Source organism: Haemaphysalis longicornis, unplaced genomic scaffold (genome assembly GCF_048455015.1).
Source record: "Haemaphysalis longicornis isolate Haplotype H1 unplaced genomic scaffold, Haemaphysalis longicornis Haplotype H1 scaffold_13, whole genome shotgun sequence".
Lineage (NCBI taxonomy): Eukaryota > Metazoa > Arthropoda > Arachnida > Ixodida > Ixodidae > Haemaphysalis > Haemaphysalis longicornis.
The window spans coordinates 93,758,620-93,781,889 of record NW_027526233.1 but is presented as its reverse complement, the minus strand read 5'-3'; the positions used below and the strand labels follow the sequence as shown (position 1 = coordinate 93,781,889).

At 45.6% G+C, this 23,270-nt stretch overlaps 1 protein-coding gene across 3 annotated transcripts in view; it reads left to right on the top strand.

The window, feature by feature from the left end:
* The window catches only part of LOC144164405 (thrombin inhibitor hemalin-like), a 111,343-nt gene that overhangs the window by 7,097 nt on the left and 80,976 nt on the right, over nucleotides 1-23,270 (top strand). For all 3 annotated transcript variants that reach the window (XM_077694926.1, XM_077694927.1, XM_077694925.1), the window contains exon 2: nucleotides 5,272-5,334. In XM_077694926.1, coding sequence (XP_077551052.1) covers nucleotides 5,272-5,334 — 63 coding nt within the window. The remainder of the gene's footprint in view (nucleotides 1-5,271; nucleotides 5,335-23,270) is intronic.

Here is a 23,270-nt window from a genome sequence, read left to right as displayed (position 1 = left end):
AAGATTATCATAGATTCCAGATGGTGCCGCATTGACAAGAAATGTATCCCAGTCGTGTTGCGCAATCAAATTATCAAACATTTTGTAGTCAGTGATCGAGACTTCTTTGCTATGGTACGACTGCCTCTGCGCAATCGGTGGAATAGCCAATGAACAACAAACAAAGTAATGGTCCGAGAGTTTCGATTCTACGACTGCAGATTGGATAGTACACCTTTGAGTTCCAACGTTTATATGATCAAGACATGATTCCACGAGGCGACCAGATAGGAATTCAGAACGAGTTACTTTTTGAACAGTTTCCTGCAACCCCCATTTAGAAATGACGTCAAGATAATCGGAAACCAAACCGAGAGTTGGACGAAGCAGGTCAATATTAATATCACCTATCATAATTACATTTTCTTCAAGGGACTGCGCAGATAGAGCTGAATCAAGCCCCGAAAAAATATGCGTCCATTGCAGCAGGGTGGTCGATAGATAGAAAACATAGTCAAAGAAAACGTGGGCGTGCCTAATCGCAACGCAACTACTTCGGCCTGAGTAAATGACAGCGCTAGCTCTGTTACAGCCCAAGTGTTTTTAACGAACACGGCAATTCCTCCTCCTCTCCCTACTGGACGCGTGTAGGAGAACGTTTGGTAACCTGGAATGCCATATTGTGGCATGCAGTCTGACGTAACATTAATTTCTGTCAATATAAAACAGTCGTAGAAAAAAGGAAACGGCGAGGTTAGTACTCGAAATTGATCCCAATTATTGCGCAGACTTCGGATGTTTACGTGACAAGCCCGGAAAGCATTGCCGGAAGTTGCCGAAAACGACTGTTTAACTCCTGCAAAGGTCGTCGCTGTAGTGTCGAAGACTCCCATAATTAAACTATCTTTTCAAGGTCAGATAACTTGTCGATGCGAATGACAGTTGCACCTTCACATTTTTTAGCCAGAACCTTCCCGTTTCCCGTCCAGATGAACTTGAAGCCCTTTTCTTTTCCTCGAAATCGAGCAAATCGAAATAGCTCGCGGTTAGGCCGTGTCAGGTTCTCATTGAAGTAGATTTGTGGGAAGGTATCAGACTCGAGAGCTGCAAGACCCTTTCGGGCGTTCATCCGAACTTGCTTCTTAGCTGTAGTTTTCATCTGGACAATAATGGAAGGAATGGCATCCTGTCTCGCTGGTAAGCGATGAACTGTTGTTATATCGGTCTTTTGGAAGTCGGCAATGTTGAGTTTGACGGCAAGGTCAGCCATAACTGCAACTAGGTCTTCACCCTGAGTTGCCGGAAAACCATGTATTTCGAAGTTGACTCGCCTTGTGTATTGCTCTAAGTCATTGATTTTTGTGCTCATCTTATCAATCGTGTCGTTTTGCTGTGATACGGTCACAGAAAGGGACGCAACTTCTGCCTTTAGCTGCGTCAATTCCACCTTGTTGGTGGATGTGGTTTCAAGGACTTTGTCGTACTTTTCCGAGAGAAAGCTTGCTGATTCTACAAGCTTTTCACTAGTCACCTTAAAGGCTAGCATTACTTCCATTTTCTCCGCCAGTGCCGCGAGAGTAGCTGTCAGTTGATCCAACTTAGCAATGACACTCGACAGTTACGTACAGGATGGCTCATCTGGGTTTGATAAATCGCCTGTGTTAGACCGACAAGCTTGGCAAATCCAGGCATCGCGTTTGGCTGCGGACATCTTATTATACGCGGAATCGGTGACACTCGAGCAATTTTTCCCAACATGATAACTTTCCTTACACACTGAACAAGTCAGGAACTTGTCATTTAAACACTTGGAGCAGACAACGCACAGGGAAGACATTGAAATGCACTGAGATGCAGTCAGCGGCAACAATCAAAAAGGTACAGGCATTGGACAGACGGGCTCACCCGCCCAGCGAAAACAATATGTTCAGAACCGGGAATCGGTTCGCCGCTGACTGCAGAGAGGCGTAGCTCCGATGGCGTTTATGTAGGCGCTGACAGGTATCACGTGGCTGCCGCTGGTGGCACTCGGGAATGACGACGATGCTTGACCAAACTCTAGGAAAGCGCCCACAGAAGGTCCGCATGCGCAGAAGGGCGTCCTTGAAAGCTGCATCCAAAGTACATCCAGTTGATCCGGGGTGCCCCGAGGCTTGCCTGGGAATCCTGCCGAGCGAAGACAATATGTTCAGAACCGGGAATCGGTTCGCCGCTGACTGCTGACGATAAATAATTGTTGTAACAGTAACTGTATTTTTGTACACTTCCGGATTTCGTGAGCGCCCACGTTCGGGACATCGTCGTTGTAGAAACATTTTTTTGTTACTACAAGCACAGAAACTGGTGCTGAACCTGAATTTTTGCTCCGAACCAGGACCGAATGAAAACCGTATTTTTCCGCTACTTGGAGGCGAACCCGAAGCAGAACGAATCGAAGAAAGCGTTCCCATCCGGTTTTAGGAACAGGTCTAAACACTACATTCAGGGCTGATCAATCTGGTAAAAATAGAGCGTTATTTGCTCACAGCATTGCTGGGAAATGGCTGCAGACGCTGCAAGAGAATTAAGTAGCCTAGTCCATTCAAGCTCTGCACGTCCGAATAGAACAATAACGAGCCGTAAAGAGGCAAGGCTACTCTTCTCAAGTGGCACTTTTGTGGTCACCGTTTGTAGCCCGAAATACGCGCACATATAAAGCGGCGCATAGTGGCCGAATAAACACGGCGGCGTGCCCGTACGAGCCTCGAGAACGATGAGGTGAAATAGATTCGCGGCGAGTGAAGAGCGCGTACCTTAGAGTAGTATGTTGAGGATTGGTGGCCTCGGCAATAACCCGCCGACAACGGTCTGTCGCGCCTCGTACATCTATTGCGAACGCCACTGGTGGACCCTGTCCACTTTCGCGGCAGGCGGCGCAGCGTCAGAGAGGACCAAGGGAGCCTACGTGCGCCGTGGCTTCGTTGACGAAGTCGTGGTGAATGGAGGCTCCCTGAGAGGACCGAGTCCAACGTTCAAGAGCTTGTCAAAGGTGGGAGACACCTGATTATGTTCTTTGGAATTTACTTATTGTTGATTTATGGGATTAAAAACCATTGTGCGCAAAAATACAATCTAAACAGATCTACGAAAGCCATGATAAAGGCCTAGCTTTTTTATATCGGAAATACATTACTTTTACACTGAAAATAAAATGAAAGTCGCATGCTAGAAAGCAGGCGCCATATAAGGTGAACTAACTAAACTAAAATGCATTTTTTTTTTTGCGGAGTACCTCAGGGCCGCACAATGTCCGTCCGTGGCCGTGCGCATAGCATATTTACAATCGCAAAACTCAAACAGGCACCGGCGGGATTGGAGCCTGTGTCTAATAGACCAGACAGAATTAGTGTCAGTCGTCTCACCCATTGGGCTACGCCCGTGAGTTAGTACCAGCGAGTCAAAAGGCTTACGCCCTCGCGTCTAACGGTGCGGAGTACCTTAGGACCTCCCAGTGTCCGTCCGCGTACATTCACCCCCACACCACCCTCAAGCGAATATCAAGCGAAATTCGATTTCACCCGTGAGTTGCAGTCTTGTTTAGGGAATATTCAAGGAGCAACTCACGGCGTAAATCGAATGACGGTCGGGGGGCAAATCGGATGTCACTCGGGGAGCAACTTGGATGTCATGTCGAGTCCCCCTACTCCGCACCCTTGCCATCATCCACGGAGTGGAGATGGTGCCATATTTTGTCACTTCATTTATTGCAAGACCAATGTGCTATGTTTTTTTTTTATTATTAAAACTGAATTGTCGGGAAACTTTTATGAATCTTTGAAACTTTTGTAGTTCGCACACGATGTTTTTTTATTCCGCCGGTATAAAATAATAAGCCCCACAGGGCTGCGATCTGGTGAGCCCTCCTTAATGGTCTGACCAATTTCAGCACGAGCCAAGGCGGGAGGATCACAACACTGTTGTCCAGTGGACGCTATGTGTATGCGGCCCACTGCTTCCCCGTAAATTTACCAATAAACGTGGCGTACAGGACAAAGCCTTGCTGAGGCGGCTACGGACCGCCATTATTGTTCTAACAACGAAGTGTTTTATTCCCGAGTACACCAAGGTCTCAGTCACGTCATATCCGTCACGGAAGTGACGTCGCCAGAAAAAGTGCCATTGTCGCTGCGGCGCCCGGTTTCGAGCGCATGCCCCCTCGCCGCAACGGGAGGTACGTCGCGATCTAGCGCCTGCGCTATGATCAGCGATGCGCGCAGCCCCACAAACGCTTGTTATGTCCTTCCCTATGACTCATTTAGATGGCGCTGCCGTCTAGGACAGGCGAAGCGAAGTAGGGCATCATGACGCTAACGAGCGCCGACAGTTGGCGTCTCGATGCCAGCGCCTTCGTGAAGGGGGGTCGTGCGTGAATCGAGCAAAGGCTCCTCTGTGGCGTTGTTATCATGACCGTTGGGTTTCAAGGTGCTGTTTCTGTGCATGCCATTTTTGGTTTTGCTGTCCCTGAATAGACCGGTTATTTTGTTTTGTTGCTTGCGTGTCGGCATCACTTCGTCTAGCGGGGTCAGGCTCGCGAACCCTTCGCACATGAAGGAGGTTCCTTTAACATTCAACTGCTCCCGTGAAGGCACCTTTCACTATGGTCTTTTACCGATTGCTATGGCAGAGAGATCAAACACAATTTTTCTGAAGAAAGCTATGGAGGGTAAGAAATGTGCGGGTTTACGATCCAAGAGAACATAAATTTTATTACATTTAGGAACTCAAATATTTCATTAGAAAAAACATTCCGTGATAAATACAATGCTTTCATATTACGCATGTAAGCAGGCTTAAGTTCCCCGTAAACCTTGGATTTCGCTCATTTAGTATTGCAATCGTTTACCTTCCATTCAAAATATCTTGCAATAGTAGTAAGCGAAATTTTCCAAGTCACAACATCCACAAAAACAAACATTATTGATTTGTTTTCGCGCAGACGTGACAGGGTAAAGACGGCAACACCGCCTTTTTACCTAAGGGCAAAACGACAAAGAAATGCTCCTGCTTCTTTTTTGAAACCGATTGAACCCGTTTCAACCGCTTCACACATGATCGAACCGTAGCGAAATACTGTTAGGTAACCGCGAACCCATAGCCGAACCAGAAAGGCTTTATACAAGCTCGAAGTGAAGCCGGAAAAATATTGGCTCGACACGGTAGATTCGATGTTGATCACGTGTAGGGTGGCTTATAGGAACCACCACTAGTGACTGTGTTTAAAATTTGAGAAGTTCAAATGGCTTATTTGTGCAGCGTACCTGGCAGGTGAAGTGGCAAACGCTGCTGTTTTCCCCGGCTCTGTACAGAAACGCCCAAGTAAGTGACGTCTTTATCGCTAATGAACTGTAGGAATGTCGGCTCCAATTTCGTGAAGACCCTGGTCATGCTGCTGTGTTTGACCGTTCGACTGCATCATCGCGCTACCCTCCTCGCTCTCAACAACAGGTCCGCACCCCTCCCCCTACACTATATAAAAAAATAATACTTACCGGCGCCTGGTACTTACCGGCGCCTGCGGGCGGAACGCAGGTACATGGTGCTGTACCCACTGCGCCACAAAGCCGACACAGAATGGAAGGCTGCGCTCGAAGGAGCAATTGTTTGGAACACTTTTTAAGGTGATTTTGCAAAAGGTCAACAATAGCTGCCAAGTGCAGGCCACAATATGTATCTTTAGCATCTCCCGTCCCCCCTAAAATTGCTGAAATCAGTTTTGATCTGTTTGGATTAGTGTCTGCAAAAAAGTAAGTTTTCGCGAGACTAACAAGAAATTGTGATAACTATACTCGGGTTATCCATTAACCAGGATGCCGCGTTTTACGTTATTACGGCGAAATTCTTTCAACCAACGAGAGAAATGGCCTTTGTCTCATGCGGAGACAGCAATAGAACCAGAACGGGAACCACAGTAATAGAAACAAACAAACAAACAAACAAACAATAAAAGATTACATAAATAAATATAAAAACATATAAATAAATAAATAAATTGCCACGTATCTGCCGCTGCCCGGCAAATGCTGACGCGGAACCAAATAGTCTCCAGATGGTTCAGCAAAAATACTGTTCTCTCTCCGCTTCTGCACCCCCCTCCCCTCCTCTCCTATCTCCCTGTAACTCATGTGGTGATAAGTGTAATGGCTATTTGTTTGTGTAACTAGGATTACACCTTGCACATTTGCCGTGCTCACGCGTCTTCTCAGGTGACCGAGTACATCCTTTATTTTTCTTTTGCCGCTTGTTTGGCATAGAATAGCCCGAGTGCGAATGCTGCACCTTTTCTTGTTTCGTTTGTCTCACCTTTCTCCAAAATATTTGCAGTGTTTTTTTTTTATTGGGTGTAAAAACTAATCCACCATCTATTTCTGCCTAATAGAAATGCGGGTAACCTGTTCCCTTTCCTTACATTGTATCTATAATTTGCCTGAAGTTTCCTTTCCCGTAAGAGATATGAGCAAGTATGGCCGCCAGCAGCAGTTCAGGCATTCTGGAATGGCCCCCTGTTTAATATCTACTCCTCATTGGTGTTTACCATCAATTTGGTCTAGCACTGCAATCGATAGACATGGGGTAAGAGACACAGAGAACGATTTCACTGTCTAGTTACCCCACACAATGGTATTGTATTCAAAACACACTTGGTTGAAGCGGGAGTTTAGTCATTGTCGGCAGAGCAAGACCCAAGTGCTTCATCGCTCCGCTTACGCAGCCCCCGCCAAGACGGAACAAGTAGCCGCATGCGTGCGCATTGTCAGTAAAACCAAACGGTACATGAGTAGAACATGTGCACGCATTGGAGAGCTCTGACAGAAGGTCTAACAACGAATACATGATATTTAATCATAGATGGGATATTGTATATTGCGGTATACTTCAAGTCAACTTAAGCTTGCTGGATCATTGCAGCCTCGACTAAATGTCCGAGGTGCACGCGGCTTTTCCCAGTGATGTATGTCTAATAAAAGGGGGAATGAATTTAAGGCGAAGGCCACATGCAGTGGACCTCAGGATCCAGAGACTTCAGTCAGTACACAAGGAGGTTTGATAAACAAGAGTAAACCAAATAGAGTCGATTTCAGCACAGCAGTGTGTATGATTTGGTGTTCCGCCAAACGCGTTTTTTTAACATTTGAGATGGCCGGAGCAACCAGGGACCGCGTACGTTGAGAAACCTGGCAATTGGAGGTAAAGCCTTCCAAGGAAATACGAGTACCAATGGCTGACAGGGCTTCGTGAAGGGCTCAAGGTGATTGCCAACGTTCAGGCCACATAGAAGTCTCCTTTAAATTTTGAACATTCTTTGTTTGCCGAGTGCTCCCGCAGCTCCTACCGCGAGATTCCTGCGTTTGACAAAACAATAATTGCCGGTGTTAACACAATAAACAGTTTTTACAGTGTGGATGAAGATAGTTGGAAGGGCTGTAAAAAAACACAAATGTAGAAAAGGGGAACAAAATCGTAACAAATAAGGTCGCGAAACAAAAACATTCATCTGTGAACCGCCTCCTACAATAATGCCAAAAATTTTCAAAAGTCACCGAAGTAACGACGGAAACAATATAAAAAACAAGGAAACGAATCGTCTGTATAGGCGGCGGAATTCAACAAATATGCATAATGAGCGGGCTTTCCCCAATTGATAATTATGTTAGCCTTAACAATGAAGCTTCGTTTTACACGTCTTGGTAAGAAAACCCTAAAAAACAAAAATTTGGAAAGAACCACGAATTCATTATATTACTGATGAAAGAGATTAAGTCTAAATGCCGACCCCGAATACAATCAGAATAGAAACGTTTAGAAAGCAGTGATGTTACAACTTATGAAATTATCGTGAAACGTACCAGCAATGTATGGCCTCGTAGTTGCTTAGGAGGGCTGAATTGGCGGCACAAATATTATTGATAATATTGTAAATAGAAACCTATAATCCAACAAAATTCTAAAAACTGGAAATGTAACAACTGAAAATGCAACCAAGAATGACAGAATTTACCTAACAAATTAGGCGTTTTACAGGTCAAGCTTACAGAAATAAGTTGCGGAGTTTCACTGGCGTAACGTCCCAAACACCGATAGTAATAGCGAAGCTGAATAGCATTCCCTAATCGTAAGGCTAAGATTTGCAGAACTAAGCTTCACAGAACAAGACAGCACTTCGATTCAAGTGCGCGCCTGTTGGCACTCCAACTCGCCCTGGCGATTTCCAGAGCCGGCTTATTCCTCAAATGGGGCGCGCGACATGGTTAATTTTCCAAACGCGAGAGAAACGACCGCGATGACCAATTGTCTGTACGTGCGCGCTCATCCGAACGAAATGCTGTAAGCGCTATCTCTAGTTGGGGTTGCCGTCTCTTTCCACCGATCTGCGCACGGCGTGAGCTGTAACTCACGCGTTGGCTCCAGCCACCTGCCCTTGCACCCTTCCCGTCTCATCCCACTACGCTGCACCGGAACTTGACAGTTTCTGTTCCTTCCCTCGCTCCGCTACACGTGTGTTTGGTCCTTGCTCTACTTCTCGCTACGCTAGGCACTTTCCGCATCGCTTTCCCACTGATACCACGCCTGCTGTCAAAAAGCATCTACCAGGAGCAGCTGTCGAGTTAAGGCGAAATCAAAATTTCAAAGTCGTGAAGAAATATGTGAACACGAATATGAAAACCGCGATAACATATTGACGGTCGAAGGCCTTGCATTTGGAGAAAAATGCACAACTAGCGTAGTTAACTCGTTGAATTGTTATGTTAATATAGGTTGACACATTGGTCGAAAGAATATATGAGAAACTATAAAATACAAAAAGAACTGCAAACATTACAAGTTCTACATTAAAAACGAAATAAAGCATATCCAACCCGACCCACCACCAAACGATTACAATCGTAGGAAAGCGAACAACATTAAGGAAATTAAATTCAAATAAGAATATATGGCGCCGTCTGCACTAGTGGTCCAAGGTTAGAGAAACAGCGGAGCAGGCGGATCCTCTCTCTTCGTCGGAGACCCGGCTGTTGTACCTCACATAGATTTCCGAAACTGTGAGTGTAAGTTCTCCATTACTCGCAGGCCCGGATCGCTTGCTCAGCAGGCTTTCACATTTCTACCAAAGTGGACCGCGTTAGCGCACGCTAGAACCCGTGGCCACCCGCTTCGCGAACTCGGCGTCGGTAGCTCTAGCTATTCTGTGCCCCGCACATCGGGCACGAAAGCACGCGAGCAGGCGAATAGAAGATTACACGAGAGATCACGCCGCGAACGTAGGGCAGAGTGTTCTTTAAAGGTCAAGCTGGACGTCGCCGACGAGTACTCACTTGGTGCTCGCCCACGTGCGCTCGCTATTAACGCGATAGCGTTAATAGCTTACACTAGGAGCTGCGGCTGTTGGCGTCTCCAGTCGTCGTCGTCGTCGTCGTCGTCGTCGTCATAATTGTCGTTCGTCTCATATAGTCACGGTACTAAAACACCTGGAAACTCGTTTATGCCTCGCGCCGCTGGAACGTAGCGAATACCAAAAAAAAACACCGGGACAATCATTTACGCCTCAAGCTAGAGAGCTTCTTGCTTCAAAGACAAGAGACCTTTACAGCACAGCTGTATACGTGTACCCTCCAACGGTGTCATTAACGCCAAAGCGCCAAGAATACACTTATACACTGCATGCTCCACCCTTCACCAAGTTTCATGTTAGTGTAGATGGCCCGGGTTTCGATGTTCCGTGGTTGTTGGCCTTCGTCTATCAGCCATTTTTATCAAGCGTCCACGAAATTACGCCATCGGTCCAAAGAGGAAACCTACAGCTAGGCAACTTCATACGATGGATGGGCATAATCTGGAGTACACGGCCGTGGCAACTGGGTTGTGGAAAGGAGGATACTGATACTAGAGTTTAGACAAAAGAAAACTCACGATATTTCATACGACGTCACGCCTGCGCAATAAAGTTTATTCTGTGTGCCATCGCTAGTCGCATTCTTAGCAGGCAACGTAGCTAGCCGTGCCAGCAATTTACGAGATCACAGTGCACCGCTCCAAACGAAACTGGTGCCGGCGCCAACTGAGTGCCACATAGTTTATAAAGGAGGCAAACTATTAAGGCCAGGCTTGCAAAAATATTCAAAAGCTGAGAAGATGATGTGACACGAACAAGATGTGACCTAATAAAAATCAAACTCGGTATATGGCGTCTAAAACAAATATTTTTAAATGTATTTTCCAGGTAGTTGCGGCGCTTCCCTTCCCCAAGCTCTGTTCCGGAGACGATGAACGGCCCCCTGCGGCCACTTAAAGTTCTAAAGATAGCATGATATCAACATGTCATCCCAGAAGAGAAACAGTGACGTAAGCTTCCGCTGCACGAGTGTTCAGAGAGGGGCAAGGCCGATCACCGAATCACCAAAATGCAAAAAGAAAACATTTTTACTGTCTGGCTCCATATTGGAAGAGCAGAAACTAAATAAGAAAGGCAGGCACTGATCATAGGATTTCGAACAGCCTACTGTTCAATAAACTGACCCGTACTGAAGAAAGCGAAATAAACTCAATTACTGAGACTTCAGATAGGGCAGCTTTAAACATCCAAATTTTTATGATCACCGAAAAGGTATTGAAAATGCGTCTGTATAAAACTTTCAAGATATGCGAAAAGCCACTTTCCTAACTGAACTGGGCGTCGATCGGAGAGAGAGAGAGAGAGAGAGAGAGAGAGAAAGAGAGAGGAAGAGAGAGAGAGAGAGATAGAGAGAGAGAGAGAGAGAGAGAGAGAGAGAGAAGAGAGGAGAGAGAGAGAGAGGAGAGAGAGAGAGAGAGAGAGAGAGAGAGAGAGAGAGAGAGAGAGAGAGAGAGAGAGAGAGAGAGAGAGAGAGAGAGAGAGAGAGAGAGAGAACAGTTTATTTAAGAGCCCGGTTAAGTGCATTTGGTGACCGACAGCCGCAGCCTGCCGGTGACCATGGCAGCTCCGCGAGACTCTTCTGGGTCTGCAAGTCCGAGCTGCCCAGCGCTTTCTAGCAGAGCTCGTCTGAGGGGACCAAGAGAAAGGGGTCTTCAGGGAATGCCCATATGAGATGGGCGACGGCGTCCTTCGCACTACACCGCAGGGAAATTAGGTGACGGATATAAATTCGGGTGAATATGGTGCAGTATGGAGCGACATGGCAGCATGTTCGTTTGTAGTAGGCGCCACAGATGTTCTTCGGCGTTAGTGAGATCCCGATGTGCGGGCGGATACATTCGGCAGGAGAGGCGGTAGCGTGCGGTGATTTCTTGATAGCTTAATACGCTGTCTCGGGCTGATCGGACTACATGTAAGGGGACGAGGCTTGATCTTGCTCGGGTCGTGAGCTCTCGAGCTGCTTGGTTGACTGCCTCATTACCCCCCAACCCTGTATGGGCGGGAGTCCAGATCAATTCCACTTCGGTGTTAGGTGGATTTTGCACGAGAATTTTGAGTGCCTGCGGGGAGTCCCTTTGGCGAAGTTTTTGATGGCCGTTTTCAAATCTGAAATTATGATTGAAGGGCTCGGCTGGTGAGCTAGTGCCAGCGCAATAGCCACACCTTCTGTCGTTGCGGGAGCGTATAGTAAGGGAATCGATGGGTGGAGTGTTGGGGTAATAAAGCGCCGTCACAGCATAAGCGTCGTGATGTCTGTAGTCGGCCGCGTCCACGCATACGGTGCTTTGGTTTATCGGGTATTTCTCGGTTAGAGTGCGGGTCGTTGTTCCCTGCGCTTTTGATTTTGTACCGGGTGCATGTTTCGCGGGAAAGGGCGAATGAGAAGTTGTGCGTGAATTTTATGGGGAATTGGGACTCTGGTATCGGCAGTTAGTGGGGCTCGCAGATTCAGTCTGTGGAAGATTTGTTGCCCGGTAGGGGATGCCGACAGTCGCAATAGCTGATTGAGCTCGTGGGCCTCTATTAGTTTCTCGGCTGTATTGTAGATGCCTAACTATTCCAACCTGGCAGTGGAAGTGCTGTGGGGTATTTGTAGGGCTGTCTTGTAAACTTTACGAATAAGGCAATTTACCTTGTGGAGTTCAATCGGGGAGGGACGAAACGCGTACTGAAAGAACACACCGGGACACTTCGTTTTCAGTTTGGGCTTGCTTGCTTGCTTGCTTGCTTCTATGATGCCCCGTAATCGCTTTAACATGAAAATTTACAGGTTTTCCATCTCGAACTTCACATCTCTGTCTTCTTGATTGGGATGTCGCGTATATCAACGCGCGCAATCTGGCAACAGTGAGACTTACAACCTTAGAATACACTTATACACTGCATGCTCTTCAGCTCGCTCCCCCCAGTAACCCGTTAGTGGAGATGGCCAGGTTTTTTTGTGAGCTCCTCACGTCGCACAAGGCCACGCGAGAGTATGGGCTACCGCTGGGTGCTCCTGACGAAACCCACGCTATAGTGCGCTGTGTATTTTATATGGGTTTTTTTGCGAACGCCGCAGCCTAACAGCTCTGCTTTCAAAATTGCGAAAAGACAAAAACCGTATAACACAACATTTGTACCAAAAAAACGCATATTTGGCGTACTTAACACGCGTACTTGTTATTTTCTAAAACTTGCAATGGAACTAATGAATTGTAAATGATGTATCTTACAAACCTCCACAAACCTGAGGGAAAAAAATCTGTCGAAAATAAAGAAAAATCACGACCAAAATCGAAAAAAGAAATCCACCTTGCGATGCCCTTCATTTTTACAAAAATGCACGACTCCTGGTGCTACTTATTAACGATTTTCGTTGGGGTATAGCGATGATTTGATTTAGCACATTTGTAATTACGTGAAAAATTCAAAGCACAGGAAAATGAAAAGTTAATGGAGGTGAACTAAAAGTTTGGTAATATCATTTAAATACACCTACACAAAAAGGGGACCATTGCAAACGAACAGTTGCAAAAAAGTATAAGCCCGGAGTAGGGGGATATATTCGATATATTTGGGTACATAGAGATATGTAGTCGAAAAAATGAAAAAAGCAGAAAGTGGAAACAAAAACACTTCAAGGTAACCTCAACAAAGAACACATACGTGTTTTCGGCACCTTTCTAAAATGGAAATCAAAAAAGAGAAAAGCCAGGAAAAGCGGATGAAAACACGCCTACAATCTCGCAAAATGGAGGAGCACTGAAGCGCCTTGCGTATGCACAAAGATGGATCATGACCAGAGTTGCCACTATAAATAGTTGTCATTGCAAGAGTTGAAATACGTTGTCCGACAGATTTGTAAAATCCTGGAAAGCTAAAACAAAAAAAGAAGACGTTTAGGGACCTCATTTATACAAAGATATGATTATGCACATGGGAACCAGAAGAATCAGCTGCAAAAGCATAAATATGGTTGATACGAACATGGAGAAATAAATCGAGAAGACGGAAATACGGTGTGACGCCTGAATTAGACAAACGGCCTAGTTGGTGGTTTTTAGCCTAATAATCTTTTAAAATGACGAATTTGTTGCGTGGAATGAAACATTTTCTATAAGACAACAAACGCAATAACCTTGAAATATAGGAGAGAAGTAACGAAAACAAAACACGCATCGCGTACACCGCCCCCCCCCCCCACCCACCCCTGCCGAAAAACGACAAAACAACGACAAAAATAAAAAAAAACCCTAAAAGAGAATGACTTGATCTGGACTAAACATCTTCAAATTTTGCCAACCTTGGAACTGAAACACTTGTACAGGAATAAAAATAACTGAATGAACATAAATGTTACAGAAAAGCAGCAAATTAGTGGACAATTTATTCCAGTGTGACATTTTGTTCAAAAGTGTTATACGTCGCGAATGCTTAATGGCAAACATTAGGATATCTATTGACGCCGTGCGCAGAAACAAAACCAACTGTAGCTATACTGTCGTGGGCACTTCGCCGAATCATGACTTATATATGCTCTGAGACTGTTTTGTACCCTTCCACTGCGGGTGTCTATCCGCTGAGCACGAGGTGACATTTTATCGTAGTTTACATACAAATAGCTACCGCTGATTAGCAACATCGTGGTGATCAATGTATTTTACGAAACGATTTGCGACAACGCTTTGGCTCGAAATCCTTTATTTAAACTGAAACTTTTAGTCAGCAAAATTACTTGCATTATGGCGCCCACTGCGGATGAATCCCGAAAAACGGCTTGCACATTTCCCGGTGTCCCAGGAAAAGACGGGACTCCTGTTGTGGTCTTGTGATAGCTGCGGCATCGCATGTCGGCACTTTAAGCACTAACATTTAATACCTCGCAGCTAAATATACGAACGATTTAGCTCTTAGGTCATATCAATAGACGTTACGCAAAAAAAACAGACCGTATAACAGGAATCGTACAAATGACATGCTACGGTTTGGTGGAAATTATTTTAGAAAATTGTGAAAGAGAGAAACTACGCTCCGCACTGAAATATACTTGATATTACCGCGGTATTTCATTTCGGGATCTTTGTGATACAAAGTAATTGGGTTACGCCATCTTATGGCATAAAATATCGAAAGTTGTAAAGTGCGATAAAAACGTCTCAGACGTGTGCTCCGGTGTACACGCCGAGGGTGCACAAGCTTCATATTAGTACTAGGAGGTTGCTTCGGAAACACAGACTGTTTGTGCCCGAAAACCCGCAACAACCTTCAGCATGCGCGCCTTCTAACTACAGATATAAGTGACAGAACGACCATTTAAAAGTAATTTGAATTAACGAAAGTCCGTGAAAGATCATTTGTCAAGTATTTGTGGCGAAGTGTTACAGATGACCCCGTACCTTTCGTACGAGAAGGCCCCGGTATACAAAAACACACCGAACTCGTTTGTCCCAGGAACTATCATGAGAATGGTATTAGTTTTATTTTGGCCTTGCAGCCAAGATTTGCTAGCTAGAGGGGCTACCAGCCATCTACTAATTGTGATCGTTACAGTGAAATTGCTACTCGCTAAACATATATGTTCTATGCAATCTGGGTAAAACATTTAGGGCCCATTAGTAAAACTCTTAGCTCACGTTATGATCATGGTCGTATTTAAATTCAATCCGGAGTATTTGACTGCACTACTCTTTGTACACTTTTAGTAGCGCCCCAAAACATTTTGCATTCAATGACCCCCCCCCCCTTTATTTCTCTCAACAGAGTGTCTCCAGGCCACAATTTAGCCCAACACGCGGAATTATGCTCGCCTCACTCCGCCTCCAGTGGCATCAATTCGTTATAGTGTTGTCTGGGGCAGATGAGCTTTGCTTCCGACCCTTCTTTCTCCTCCACTCTTTCACTCATCGCGCAAGCTCGATACTTCGCCGCTCGCCAATATTTCACGGATAAACATTTCGGTTATGAATCGCGCGAATAAGTTACTATGTGTAACATTACTGCTCAATTGGTTAGTGGTTACACATATTTTGTATCAGATTGTGTTTCTCTGGGCACTCACTTACTCCAGTGACCACAAAATTGTACTAAATGTCCACTATTGTAATTAAAAAAATCTCAAACGAAAGTTGTGTGTAACGAGAGAGTTTTTCTTGATCTTAGCCGCCATATATCGTAGCCCCAAAGGGGTGATGTTTCTGCGTTGAGTGCTACCCCAGCTTTATTATGCAACCGCAATGATCAATGACAATTCGTGCCCTTTCTGCCGTGGCCCAAACAAAAGGAGGAAAACAACAAAAAAAGCTTGCACTAGAAAGATACCCAACACTTGACTTTTACTAATTGGAAACGCATTGCTTGGCTTGCACAACACGCAAGCTAAATTTTTCTCACAGCCGAGTCTACCTTGTGAAGTTGTCCGGTGCCCGGACACAAGCGCCAGGGTTTCCCTTTGAAAGCACGAACTCAGCGTTCGCCGTAGCCCATTTTGTGGGTCTAACACTTTCACCGTGCCCAGTGGTAGCTCAGCTGCATCTTTGGTTGCTTGGCGTGCCTTCCACGGTTCAGCAGTTTAGCTGTTTCACCATCTTCGGTCACAGTATCCCTTCGGCCCTCGCAAACACAAACACGACACTCCAGTTGCTCAAATGCCGACTCCGCAGACGCACCGGCGCTGACAAACGGCACCGAGACGTGGTAAACCCGACTCGAGTACTTTTTGTCGCCGCTTGCAACTAATGTTACCCCTTGCAAGTACCTTCGCAGAAGGAAAGCGAGCTCAGGACCACTGAGCGAACTCCGCAACCGGCAGCAATACAGCTTGAGAGAGAAATGACCGCTGACTACGCTTGCTATAATGCTGTGGGGCTGTTAAGTGGAGCGCCGTTATGTGAACACAACTTGACGCCAAAAAGTCTAGCCATCGAGCCCTTCTACTGCTGATGTAATAAACAAACACGCCAGGAAACACAAAAACAATCTGATGCACCTTGGGTATGTAGCTCCGGTTTGTTTGGGATAATTGCTACTATCCAGCAGAAGATATACAGGAATCTTGTAGCTGTATTTAAGGGGAAATACGGGCACAACGACGCAAAAAGAGGTGATGGTATATTAGGTAATTTTTGGTAAAGTGCTTTCTAGGTTGTTCATAACAAATACTCTAAAGTTCATTGCGGAATTCAGTAATTCTTTGAATGAAGGCTCAGATAGGTAGAGAAATGAACGAATTCCGGTTACCGAAATAACGTGCAAGTGAATATATCTTAAATTTTAGTACTTGCCTAGTTCTTTTCGCATTCTCTATCAAGGATCTGAACTACAGCATAGCTATTTTGAAGGCGAAAAGATGTCTTTGCAAAGAAGTGCTAAAATATGTAACAACAAAACGCTATGTACTTGGGTAAAAATGGCGCCTGAAAGAATTAGATCACACAAGAAACACGTAAAAGAACGCTGCCCTTTGTAGCAAAATAAATGACGTAGAAACATGCACAGAAAAAAATATTCAGAAGTGGATTATTAGATTCTGTGATAACTAAGACATGTTTCGTTTTAGTCCTTCAATATTCCAAATGAAGGTACAAAATCATTGCAAAGTAAGTGAAATACCAACAAAGCATGAGGTTATAGATGCACCAATTTTTAATTAATGACACGAGTGTTGAAATATTCGAAGTGTTGTTTTTTTAAATAAAAACCAGCTGCTGGATATCCTTAATGGAATCTGAAAGTGTGGCTGAAAAAACCTTCGGAACAACGGGAGGGTTCGAGCTAGTTGGTACTCCATAGTGCAAATTTAAGGCGCAACAAATTTAGACAAAAGACGAATGACACAAGGACAAGCGCTTGTCCTTGTGTCATTCGTTTTTTGTCTAAATTTTTTGCACTCTAAATTTGCACTATGAACCTTCGGAAGTCTTGCCTGGAGCCGCAGGTGCCGCATTCGATTAGCAACATCTTTGTACGTGTGAGCCAATCAATGCATTTTTATAGACGCCTAAAGTGCAAGATCCAGACTCTGTTGCAATTTAGGCTTTCATCTGTGAACTGTACCCCGGTATATCTTAGGAAAAGTACTTCTTTTTTTGTAAAACGAACAGACCAAGTGGGGTTTAAACAAACTGCACGGCTCGGCTTGTTTGCTGAGTTTCCACTCGCCAGGTTGCTTTTCTTAACTGCAAAATTGAAGCCCTTGCTTGCGCCTTTCAACAACGGCCACTTGTTGTGGTCTGTTCGTAATAGTTCTTTTTCACAGATTTAGAAAGCATTGCATGGACATCGTTTTGTGTCACGCTGAGTGCAGCGTCTTCATTTTTAGTATTACTTTTAGAGGCGGTGAAGTTCAGTTTTTTTTTTCAAGATGTCTGGATGGAATGGAGTGCGCGGCGGATTCCTTTCACAAGGCACATTCCGATAAAACAAACTGCTGATAAGATAAAACATTTCAATGCCTCCTTGAGAATTCTTGAAGGTAGGTTTACTTTTCTCTTGTCAGGGACGCGCCTGTCCGCACACGGACACTAACACAAACGCGCGCGCCAACCCATGGTCGAAAATGTGTGCGCGCGCGTCACTGTTTGAGCTAGGACAAAAATTTATGATTTTTTGTTTTCTTTTGAAAGGAACTACATAAACACAATGTTGTGGCATTTTGTGCTTTTCATTGTCCTCCGAATTACAGCCGAGCGTTGTGTTCTTGACATTTGGCTTGCGAAAGCGCTTTTTTATATGAAGACTCCAGTTAATGCCTCTTGATCTGGATCCGCTTTTCAACCAATGTACATATCCGAAAATTCTTATTGGAATTGTAGCTGCTACAAAAAACCTGTATTAAGAGAAAAAATCACCACTCACAGATTTTGTTCTAATGCAAAAAAATGTCATCCAAAGTATAAAAAATTAGGCCATATGACTTACGCCCACCTAATACGAAACACGTCCACTGAAGAACATAGCAGAGGTCACTCGTATATTGACGGAAATTCTTGCAAGAAATCTGATGAATTGCCCCCACCTTGCGTCTGCCACACAATCACGTCTTCACGTAACTGCGATTTCAGTTTTAGTTAAGGCAAACCTTTCCGACCTAATACAACAATAATATCAATGCGGTCATCATCAACAACGTAAAGCCAAATATTAATGGATGAACAATAGATACAAGGCAAAAGTGTCCCTCTAAGTGGTGCCAAATTGGGAGTGTACAATATGACCTATAGGGTCTCCAACCCAGCGCGATTCCCTGACTACCTTTTTACGTTCAGTTTTGAGGGTTTTGTGGAAACAGTAGTGTTGGAAACCATTTTACTGCATGTGCTGAGTCATAGCCTCCTTTATACTTGCTGTGCCTGCAACGTGCGCCGCCAGCGACCGTCGGTGGCCCACTCGTCGCCTGCTACAGGCCGCCGAGTAGCGGCGCTAGTCACGTGGGGTGGCTGCTGCTGCCGCCGTCGATCCCTATTCCAGCACTAGCCGTTCCGAGCGGGCTGGCGTGGTACTCCAGCACCGAGTTCTTTTCTTGCAGAATCACACGTTGCTTCTCCTGTACCTGCCCCCTTAAGTACATAATTCTTTCTGCCCACTGGGTTGCACCCCATTGACCCATTCAACTTAACATGCTTTCCCGCCTGTTTCATTTCCTTCACTTAGAAAAAAAAAGACTTGTGTTCACGACATCCATCCCGGGCTTCGCCAACAAAAAATGCGATGCTGTTTGTTACAGCACGTTTATATGCACTTGAGCATTTTATTTTCCTTAATTTATAGTTTTTTTGGGTCGTGGTAATTGTAAGCCAACTCCGCACAGTTTCCACCGCTGTCTGTGAAGGCGTCGTGCTTCTACTCATGATGTTGGTTCGATTCTCGGCCGTGTAAGTGTTCATTAAATATTACTCTTAATTTTGGTACCACTCGAACCCTTTGAATAAGGACTGTAGCTCTTCCCGTCTTTCTACCAGCACAGCTTTTGTTAGAAAGCACGCAACCTGCCAACAAGAGAGCTCTATAACGGTGCGTTAACGGGCGCACGCTGGCACTGCTGCGCGCTCGCCACCGGCGCGCCGACGGCCTCGGCAGCCTAGCCACTCTACGTAAGTGGCGCCCCCACCAAAGTGAGCGGCGGCTCTCCGCAACTCGAGCGACCGAGCCACGACCGGCTTTATAAATAGCGACCTGCGCACGCGCCCTTCTCCTAAGGGGCTACGCAGTCCGAAAAATGCCGCGATGTTGACGACGCGCCTCACGAGGTGGCGCTGGGTTTAATCACCAACCTCGCGTCGGCTGCTACAGCCGCTACAACAGCGGATCGCGCGACATCGTGTAAACCCCGTCCCTTTCCAAACATCAGCTGTTTTCTTTTGCTCTGCCTACTATTCCATGAAGTAGGACAGTTCAAACCCGGAACCTAAGTAACGAAGGAATGTAGAAACGTCAGCGCTCACAACGGCGGCTGGTTGTAGGCCCGCAACATTAGCTTTTTTCTGGCAGCCTAGAAAACATTCTCAAAGAACATTACTTGCTGTGCCCTGATAATTCCATCTAATGAGATATATTTAGCACATTTTTAGCATGTCTGCGAGGTGCACGCCGACGTGGGTTTGTTTTGTTTGAGGCGCAGTCAGATATCACACGGATTAACACGAAGAGCTCACCAACATTTAAACATGATAAGGGAGTTTTATTTGCACTAGGCCATCTCAGCTTTATCGCGTTTTGTGGCAGTGACGGGGCACCAAAGAATAATTCATGCAGGTTTGTTTCTATTTTGGGTTTTTACGTGCTGTCCCTGCCCCTGGGATGCGAGGCACATCGAGGACTACGTATTAGAAAAAGGAGCCTTGAACGTGTACCGAGGTGTCGACTCACGGGCGTTTCCCTCTAAATGTAATCCATTAGTTCAAGCTTAAATCACGACAAAAACAGACTTATAAAACACATATTACGAGTTGGCAAATGTTTTAATGTCTTAATCAGGGGTCGGCCGGATTTTGATGTGTAGGGCCGACACGGCCGCATGGAGCCGACACGGTGGATGTTTGACAAGGATGTCCTCATAAATTTCTGCACAATGATATTATTCAGCTTTGTTTTATGCCGCGCACTCTTGTCCTTGTGTGGTTCCACAAATCGGTGACACGGAACTGGTAGAATCCGTGGCGCACCTCGGGTGGGGGGGGTGGGGAGTCGACACGGGGTCGACAGAGGTCTGGCGACCCAACCCTCTGCTCCCTTTTTGAACGAAACGACAACTGAAGTCGACCGAGCGAAGTTTGTACTGTCGGAAGCTTCTATTTTTGTATATTCTTAGCTAAATCGCGGGGATATATTAAAAACTGTATAAAGAAAACCGGAGCACGAGAATTAAGATAAGACTGCGCCGACCAACTTGCGTACAACTTGAAGTAGTGTAAGAAAAAAAAAACGAAAAAAAAAACATTTAGTGACAGAAAAATTTCCAGTCGGCAATAATTAAGAAATTTCTGAGTGTGTCTTTTCTCTGAGGGGTTTAAATTAATTATTCCGTACCTCCCGCCTCCGGTACGGCGCGCCTGATCACAGCCCACGTTAAAACGCAATTATAATTTTGTAGGGCCACATCACTTTCTGAACTTCTCTGCGCAACTGGAGTCACAATATTTGTATCAATCGTGGGGAAAAAAGAGAGGGGGGGCGATAATTTTTCCCGTAGTCGTGACTCAGTATGGTCGAGCTTGCATGCCGTCTGGCCTCAATTCAAATTTAATTTTTAATAAGATCATACAATATTTGAATCAATCATGGGAAAAAAAGAGAGGGGGGCGATAATTTTTCCCGTAGTCGTGACTCAGTATGGTCGAGCTTGCATGCCGTCTGGCCTCAATTCAAATTTAATATTTAATAAGATCATACTATTTAATGCGAAGCACTGTACGTGCTGAAATAACCCTCTCTCTCCCGTTAAATAACAAATTTTGTTTTCCATACCGCCTGACGGTTTACATAACATTCTTGAGGAAGGCGGCAACGTTCCGTGCGCAGTTAGGAAAACCAACCAGTGAACACGGATTAGAAATTAAACCCATTTTTACTAGCGCACTAACAGACCTGGCTGAAAAGCAAGAAATTTTGCCTTCCACTCTGCAATCTCGCATTCCACTGAGCGCTGTCGCGGGTCTGTTTCGTGTTTAACAGGCTTCCAAAAATATGAGTTAATTTGACTACCCAGCGCAAAGTATGCCCACGTATACTAACAGATTTTTTTTTTCACTTGCAGCTGTAGAACGAATTTGAGTAAACTTTTGCATTTAGACGTATATTTCAAGCTTCGGCTTAATATTTTTTCCTCGAGACTGCCCTCGCCGTGCAAACCATTATTTGAAGTTGGTTTGTAGGTGAACAGGTGAACAGCATGTTTTGCATAAACATTGTTGTCAAAATCCCCCCCCCCCCCCAACAAAAATCCTGGGTGCGCTAATGCGTGTAACGATGTGCACCCGCTCGATCTGCAAAACGGTACGCAGCCGTACACAACTGCGCACGTTGCAGTGTGTAACTATTCCATCCAACCTCTTCCAGCCATAGCTAGAAGTTGAAGTGATGCCAAGGAACAAACATGTGCGCGAAAAAGCCCAAACACAAGCAAACCCAACAAGCCGCAACGCTGACCACCCGTGCGCGGCAGCGAAGACCGTCGCGAGGAAAGGAGACGAGTGGATTAAAAGCAGCGCCGCAGCTTGCAGTGGCGCTCGCGGGAACTATAAAAAACACAACGTGGCCTCCGCGATCGGCTGCCGGCGGCGCGCCGTTGCTCCGGCCGTTCCAATCGCCCGGAGAGAGCGTAATTCCGAAGAGGCCGTTTCGCCGTTTTCCGCCGCACCGCGGCGCGCTTAGCCTAAGGTCGCTTTCCGTGGCGCGGGCGGGCGCACAGGAGGAAAACTCGGCCTGCGCAGCGTGTGTGAGACGTATAATCGAAAATTACCACCGCTCATCAATGCAGTAGATAGAAGTAGTTACAGGTGCCATTAATTACTAGCCGTTTAATTTTTGACGTGGACTGGGGCCGCTGTGAAGCGTAAGTGAATTCATTGCACATCAGTAATTTTTATTTTTGTTGTCGCGCATATTTAAAAAGATAAGGTTTTATTTCTGGAAAACTTGTATTTGTTATTTTAGTACATGAAAAAGCGCGTGATACAAAGAAAGAGCGCAGTGCATTGATTTTTTTTTTGTGAGTACCAACGATATCACTTTTTTTGTTTGCATTCATTCAAGAGAAAAATTGTTAAGTGAAGTGTAATCTTTCACGACGCATAGGTGTCTTACAAAGCGTTGTTCCGATCCAGTGTTGGGTAAGACAAACTTCCTGCAATGCTTTCGTTGAAGTTGCCTGGCTGGAACTGGGTCAATTTTTTATTTATTATGAGGTTTAACGTGTCGACGCTACATAAGCGATGAGGCGCGCCGTAGTAGAGGGCTCCGGATTAATTGTGACCACCTGGTTATGGGCGTCGGCAGGATTTTACCTTGAGGGGGCAAATCTATTGTTGCGCGAAGGAAGGGGGAGAGGGCATGGGGTAAAGTGTTAGAATGGTTTGGGTGAGGGGAGGGGAGCAAGGGCCTTTTTTGCACCCCCTCCTCCCTCCCGCCGACGCCCATACGCCTGGGGATTTTTAACGAGCACCGAAATCTGGAACACACGGGCGCTTTCGCTTTCGCCTCCAGCAGAAAAGCGGCCGCGAATCGAACCCGCGTCCTTGAACTCAGCAGAACATTTTTCCCGCGGTTGCCAAAAACATTGGAGGCTAATGCACCGAAGATACATCTGGGCAAGAGGACAACCAAGTCATTTCAGGATACGTTATACTTTAATTACGGCAAAGAAAACCCAGAAACGCAGGCACACACA